Source organism: Grammomys surdaster, unplaced genomic scaffold (genome assembly GCF_004785775.1).
Source record: "Grammomys surdaster isolate TR1022 unplaced genomic scaffold, NIH_TR_1.0 108068, whole genome shotgun sequence".
NCBI classification, from domain to species: domain Eukaryota; kingdom Metazoa; phylum Chordata; class Mammalia; order Rodentia; family Muridae; genus Grammomys; species Grammomys surdaster.
Genome location: NW_021610399.1, coordinates 1 through 7,623, shown reverse-complemented (window position 1 = coordinate 7,623; position 7,623 = coordinate 1). Strand labels below are relative to the sequence as shown.

General features: G+C 47.7%; 1 protein-coding gene and 1 long non-coding RNA gene across 2 annotated transcripts; both read left to right on the top strand.

Annotated features, from left to right (window-relative positions):
* The first annotated feature begins 196 nt into the window (after window positions 1–196).
* LOC114635479 lies at window positions 197–2,944 on the top strand. The gene is made up of 2 exons (XR_003713477.1): window positions 197–910; window positions 1,986–2,944. It is a non-coding gene; the product is annotated as an uncharacterized LOC114635479 (long non-coding RNA).
* A 3,449-nt stretch (window positions 2,945–6,393) lies between these two features.
* LOC114635478 (paired immunoglobulin-like type 2 receptor beta-2) lies at window positions 6,394–7,178 on the top strand (the record flags this gene model as incomplete). The annotated part of the gene is made up of 2 exons (XM_028784043.1): window positions 6,394–6,472; window positions 6,789–7,178. Coding segments are annotated over exons 1-2 (439 nt in total), but the record flags the coding sequence as incomplete, so codon positions are not given.
* Window positions 7,179–7,623: the final 445 nt, after the last annotated feature.

Genomic DNA, 7,623 nt, shown 5'->3' with positions numbered 1-7,623 from the left:
CTTGTGCAGGGAACAATAAAGAGAACAGAAGGAGGGAAATGTGTCTGACCTCCACAAGGACTGCATCCCTGGAGCCTGCTGTCCTTCCAGACCAGCTGAAAACTAGAGGAGCAAATGCAGATGAACACAGAGCCTGCTCCTAAGGAATTCAAGGAGGCTCATAGGAGCCTCGGGGGCTGATGGCTCATTTGGAAAGAGCTGTGGCTGCTAAAGAAGGTCTGAGGTTAGACCAGCATTCAGGGACAACATCTCCCAGGAAGTGACACCTAATGAAAAGAGACACTTCTTTGAGTTGGGTATGAGTGATCAAAATGGAAATTAAGAGCAGGTGTGTAATAGACCCACAGATGAAAAGACAATGTGTAGGAAAAACTACACTAAAGAAGGAAAAAGATCTGTATCCTAAAACCAAAACACTGTAGAGAGAAATTACAGAACACTCAAGGAGATGGCTCCGTTGGTAAAGTGCTTGCCGCACAAACATGAGGACATGAGTTCAAATCCCAGGACCCATGTAAAAAGTTGGCTTGTTGGCAGATACTTGAACAGGCAGAGACATTAGGATTTCTGGTGCTCAATATACTGCTAAATTTGACTAATGGTTGACCTGAAAGCCAAGGACAGACTTGTCTCAAAAGCAAGGGGAACACCTCCTCAGGAGAATGTTAGAGTGGTCCTGTCATATCCACATGTGTGTGTGCACATATGCTAATATGCACATACATACACATACTGCCCCAAACTGGATTTTTAAAAAAAGTAGGGAAATAATAAAAATGTAAGATATTTCTCAGTTGCAAAATGGAAATATTCATATAGTAAACTCCTTACAACACAAAACAGCGTGGATGACACACTGACATGTTTCTTCCCCTACAGGCCAGTAGAGTAAAGCCTAAACCCCAGCCAGGTGAGTGTCTGTCATCCCGAGGGGCCGCTGAGGGGCTGCTGGGAAGTTTCTTATGAGAGGCATGCAAGGGAACCAGAGAGATGATTCAGTCAGATTAACGTGCACACAGGAGGACTGAGTTTGATTGATCTGACACACCCTCATTGTAAGCCAGGGCTGTTGCAGGGATTTGTATTTCCACCCCTGGACAAGCAAAGACAGGCAGAATCAAGGGGCTGGCTGTGCAGCTAGTTCAGTCTAAGTGGTGACTTCTAGGCCTGTGAGAGGCCATGTCTTTAAAAACAGGGTGGATTGCTCAGTAATCACTAATGGGTATAATGATTTTCTAAATGTATTTTAAATTATGTATTTAAAAACTACATATTAACGGGCAAGAAATCGTGTGTGCCAGTGAGCTAGCTCAGTGGGAATCGTGTGTGCCAGTGAGCTAGCTCAGTGGGAATGGAGCCTGCTGCCTACCCCAATGACCTGGATGTGATTACCAGGGACCCAAATGGTAAATGGAGAAAACTGACTCTGGACAATTGTCCTCAGCCACAGGCTCCTGGTGAGACATTGTCTTTTGGTCCCCAGCTAACAGACCTAGAGGTACCAGGATCTCTCACCATGGAGGTGCATTTACAGCAGGGTAGTGATTGATGATCGCACTCCCTGCATACCACCCCCTTGCCTGCCTCCTGGATGGGAATCAGCTTATGGATGCAGGATTGTACTGTGAGACATCACCATCGGATAGATCTAAGATCACCCTCACTTCTGCAATGGAACCCAGGACATCCTGCCTGTCTCTGGTCCCGAGAGCCCAACTATGCTGTTCCCAATCTATTCATGGAGTTAATAACTCTTTTTAATAAATGTGGGGAAAGAAAGTCATGCAATGTTGTCGGGGGGTGCAGTCCGGAGTAAGAGTGAGGTTGAGACATGTCCAAACCCTGAAATATCTCATCCTGAGATGTGCAGGAGTTAGGACGGTTCCCTCCTTGCTCTGGCTTTGCATGCTCTGATGCAAGTACCCTCAACAACCTTCGCCTCCACTACCATAGATGTACTCACATTACATGTGGCCCAATTACAGCTCTCCCAGCTTCTCTATACAACAACATACCCAGCCAGCACCGGGATTACCTCTTCAAGCAAACCAGTCTTTACCCGCACGTTAGCACCTGTCAGTGATGTTCTCTCACCCAAAAAGCATATACCCACTCTTCAAGGTTTATATAGCCCTTGTTACCCGCCCCCCACCCAATAAAAGGGAGATGTTTTCCTGAAAACCTCTCAGAGAAGGCCGTTTCTCCCTGGGACTCACTCACCTTCCATCCCAGCGGGTGCACAGAGGTGCCTGGATATCCTGATTGCAGAAGAAGAACTGAGCTTGCAAACAGTTGCTTTACTCCCAGCCGTCTCTCAGAGATCTCTTGATCCTCCTCCCACCGTAAGAGACTTCTAAGACGATGGCAGACTCACCACAGATACATGTCAGAGGGAGGGAGACAAGGACTGTGGTCTACATTGAGAACCACTGCTTGGAAACTGGGGTTCTTCTCTCTCTTACTCCCTGGACACTGCTACCTCATCCACAGTCTAGACTCCTCCATCTCGCCTAGGAGAAGACTTCCTTCCAGTCTGTCTCAACATTTGAAAGTCGGCGTGTCAGCTTCCACCAAAGAGCCTGCAGGCAGAAGAAAATCCATAGACTGCATGTCAGATATTTACATATGATTCATAACAGTAGCAAACTCACAGCTATGAAATAACTGTATATTGTGGGTCGCCAGAACATGAGGAACTGTATTAAAGGGTCAGAGCATTAGGAAAGCTGAGAACCCTTGAATTGGAAGATACAGTAGTACCTCTTTAGATTGGGGCTAGCCTGGGCTACATGAGACTTTGTCTTGAAGCAAAGAGCAAAGCTTACCAAATCTCCAAACAGCACAGAGAGGTCGTCTATTAGTTCTTTTTTGGCTGGAGATGAAGAACTTGAAGATGATATCATTTTCTCTCCAGATTGAGATAAAGAAACTTTGTGACTATTAATAGTTTTGCTTCAGTCTGTTTGTTTTTGTTTTTCTGAGATGGGGCTGGGGGTATGCTCTATTATGAGGCTTTGGCAGTCCTGGAATTTCCTATATAGACCAGGCTGTACGCGAATTCCCAGAGATCCACCAGCCTCCTCCTCTCTCTTACTGGGATAGTCTGGCAATTCACAGTTTTTGTCTCTTTGGTTGTTTTTGTATTGTTTTCGTTTGTTTTAAGCTACAGGTATAGTGTTGAGGAGAGAAAGAAAGTTTTTGTTTCTGTGACCATAAACTCAATGACATATTTTTACATGTGTCTGACCTTGACTATCAGAAGCTGGAAGACCTCATACCAGAGGAGCACGTGACAGAATTGCTCCTATCCTACCACCAACTGAGCATTTAGGGACACAGTATGGAGTCTCTTCTAGGTGACTCCCCTGGGCAGAGGTGCAGGGAGGAGCTCATGCTGAGGCTGGGCAGCAGATGACAGAGATGAAGATGATGGTGTCATCCTAGGGGAGAAACACAAGGTCAGATGGCAGTAGGACAACTGTGCTATTGTAAAGCTGCAGCTGCAGCCTGAGCATCCTGTCTACACCACCAGCTGGCATCCTTCCACCATCCTCTCTAGCACCTCCTCCACTCTATGCAAGGCCCATTCTGGGCAAGTTACTTTGAGGTTCCATCTTGTATTTTGTATGTTCTCATAAGGGAAGAGAAATCAAGGAGTGTATGGATAGGTGGTGTAACAGGAACAGAACAAGTGGACAGTTTTCATCCATGAGATTGTCTGCTGTGTCAGGGCCCACAGAGCGATGTGTCTGGAATGGAAGGGTTCAGAGAGAAGTAGAAAGGGTTCACCCTGTTCTCTCCCACTGTTGTCATGGGACAAGCCAGTTGGGTATAAAATCAGAGAGTGCGCAAGTTACAGACACTGTCAGGATCCGGAAGCTGAAGAATCCCAGAGCCTGGTGTGGCAGAGTCTGGGTTTACTCAGGATGAAGATGGGCAGACATGTGGTGGCAGATGAGCTGTGAAAGGATCCTGGCATGATGTGTGTCTGAGGACCGTGCATGTGTGTGCAAGTAAGTGTGTGCTCATGTGTGTGCAGTCTAGAGGGCAACCCTTTATTACTACTCAGGAACCTTTGAACATGAGTATATACCTTGGGATTTTCATTCATTTGTAGGTTTTTATCATTTGGTTGGGATTTTGTTTGTTTGTTTACTTTAATATTTTGTTGTTGTTGATTTTTTTGAGACACCATCTCACTATGTAGCCCTTGCTGTCCTGGAATTGTATATAAAGACCAGGCTAGCATCAAACTCACAGGGATTCACATTCCTTTGCCTCTGTCTTCCAAATGCTAGCATTAAAGGCGTGTACCACCATGCCTAGGCCACCTTGGGATTTAATTGTTTAAATTACATTTCCTATTTATTCTGTGGGGGGCAGGACATACATGTGCCTGAGCAGCACCCAGGTGCCAACACTGCAGTCTGACACACCCAATGGTCACATGGTATGCAAAACCTCCTTATAAGTACACCAAAACCCTAGGCTGATCTTACACAGAAAGTGCCATTCTCCTGGAAAAGCATCATGACACAGTCACCGGTTTGGGGGAAGCAGGATGACACTCCAGGTGACTGATAACAGCATTCTGGGCAGAATCATCCCCAACAGGAGAGTCCCCATGGGTATTCAACTGAATCCAAGACTTGAAATTAGAACAGAGCCCATGACTTGTGGTTAAGGAGCCAGCAGGTGGCAGAGATAAAAGCAGGGCACAAGGGGCAGCTGGGATCCTGTAGCACCCACCATAGCCTGTTATGAAAAATGCTGGGATTCAGCACATGACATATGGCAGTCTCGTGAGGTCCAGCCTCTTCTTGAGCAGTATAGCAACTGAGACACTGTTTACCCAGAGAGACCAGAAAGGAAGGGAAAGGCAGATGAAATCTGGAGGTGAGGACCCATGACCAGGAGGGAACCCTCGCAGACCACACTGGGGCTGAAGATGTTCATCTGGTCGATGCTTTCTTGCCTGACATGCACAGAATCCAAGGTTCTAAGTCCAGCACGAGAAAAAGAAGCAGATATGGGAGAGGGCAGGCTGCATAGCCAGCGTCAGGTAAGCATGAACAAGGTGATCAATGCCAGGAAAGTTAAGAAAATGGGAAGTTACCTCTGTACACATCACTCAGGAAGAATGATGTCACTTCCTCTGGTGCAATCATGTTCTTGCCTTTCAGGAGGCTGATGGCATCATATCATGGGTAAGGGTAGGATGAACCTTTTTAGAACCAGCACTAAGGACACCACAACCTTGGACCCCATCTCTCATGTCTCCACTCAAGTCTCAGGCCACCTGTGTCCACACTGTCAGCCGTGTCCTAAGCCTTATGTCTTGAGGAACACATGACTGCTCTGAGCCATCTTTGCCCACATAGTCCAAAGAAGGTTCTGGTGTGACCATAACTAGACGGAGTCACTCAAGGGCTTTGTGGAAAGAGCCTCCTCAGAGGCTACACTGAGCAGGCCGACTGAAGTCTCTGTATGGAATGGAAGACTCCAAGAACTCAATGTGACTAAAGTCCAGTCAATTAGTCATGTGGCTGTCATGTGACATGTGCCAGACTTCTGTGATCCTTGTTATCCTCTTCTGAGTGAGTGTTATGATGGAAATAGGAGGTAGAAAGGCTCCTTTAGAAACTGGAGAAGCTTTAGAGTCACTGTCCAAGAGCCCAGGGAAATTGGAGACTGTGCCACAGGGACCAGGGCAAGGTGGAGGCGATCCTCCAGGCCTTGGTTCTGCCTGGGCACTGTGAAAGATCCCTGAAGGCAAGAATCTGCAAAGAGTACATGTGGGGAACAGTACAAGGTGGTCTCCATGCTAGGCCCAGGGACTGAATGTGTTTCCTCATCTCAGCCTTTTTCATTGTGTCTGAAGTGGTTTGGACACTGAGAACATCATTACATAAGATTTTTAGAGAGACGTTCAGACAGTCAGCATGGTAGGAGACATAATGAGAAAGAGATTGTGGAAGGAGAGAGAAGGAATAGAGGAAATATGGAAGAAAGGAGACAGAGAGATTACAAGCCACTTAGGAAATGGAACAGAGTAGACCAGGCAGAAGGTCAAGGTGGACGTCCAGAGAGCCCTGCATGTGGAGGACAAGGCCCTGTCTCCCGGTCAATAATGGGGGCGGGGTCCAAGAGGCCAACCTTCTTGTCAGTGACCACAAGAACATATGTACTGCAACATGATAAAAGAAAAAGCCAGATCATTTAAAGGAAGTAGCTGGCCCCAAGCAAGGAGGTGGAGATGCAGAGATCCTATCTCCACGTAGTCCTCCCCTTAAGAAGGTCTGAGGATCTGTCTTTCTTTACCCTGATTCTCGCTGTATACCTGAGCACCCCAGTGTTGCTGCACAAGGTGTTTTCTCCTGCCTGTAGGCTGTGGTGGTTTCATTTCCTGCAGGGACTCTGACCATGGATTGGATCCTGCTTCTTCTGCTGTCAGCAGCATGTCTGCACACTGGTGAGTGGTGGAGACCTCACTAGCAGGGACTTAACCACAGGAGGAGCCAGTGGGGCTTGGAAGAGTGGGCTGTCATGTAGACACGTGTCTGTTAGAGGGGACAACCAGGCCTCTCTGCCCCAAGAGACACCTCTTCCCTCAGAGAAAGCCCATACCAATCCTTCCCTAGCTTTCCTGTCCCTCTAGTCATAGGGACAGTCCTGCCCTGTGTCCCACCTCTGCCTGTGGATGAAGGCTCAGGGTATTCTGGGTTCTTTCCATCTTTCCCCTGTCGCTGTTCCCTGCAGTGGCTTCAGATTGTCCCCATCCTTCCTAGGAAACTCAGCAAGGTACAGCGGAGAAAGTGACTATGGGGTCGACCAACCTGCAAATGTCTCTGGAGTCCAGGGCGGCTCCGTGGAGATCCCCTTCTCCTTCTACTTCGCCAAGAAGTTGGCCACTAATTTGCGGATGATCATAGCCTGGAGATGGAATGGCTTCCATGGAGACTTCATCTACATCTCCTCCCTGCCTTTCATACATGAGCAGCACTTCAAGGACCGGCTCATCCTGAACTGGACAGAGGGTCAGACATCTGGAGTCCTTAGAATCTTAAAGTTGAAGGAGACTGACCAGGCCACATACTTCTGCCGAGTTTATCTACAAGCAGCAGAAGGCATGAAGGAGTGGCAGTCAGTTTCTGGGACCCAACTCACCGTGACCCGTGGTGAGCAACCATTGCTCAGGCTTTGACACCTGTGGCTTCTTTGACCCCTAGATGTCATCTCAGGCTTCACAACTCTGAGCTTAGTTTCCTATTCCTTTCCCTTGGCTCTGCCCACACCTGTGCCAACAGCATCTTTCCTTGTAGTTGTGACAAGTGTTTGCTGCCTCCTCTGCTGTGGTCTGTCATTCCATGGTGAGATGGAACCACACCTGACTTCAGCATGAGCCCTACCCCATAGCTCACACCCTTATTGCTCCAAATCTAACTACTGTCCTGCCCACTTTCACCCATGACCTCAAGGTGGATGAACTTCTCCAGCATGGAACTGACTCTCTTGGTCCTGTTGGTCCCTGTGTGCAGCATCTCCACACAGCTCCAACCTAAAATCAGAACATATCGTAGGGGCCATTGCATGTTCTGGTGTCCTCTGGTCTAACTGTAACTG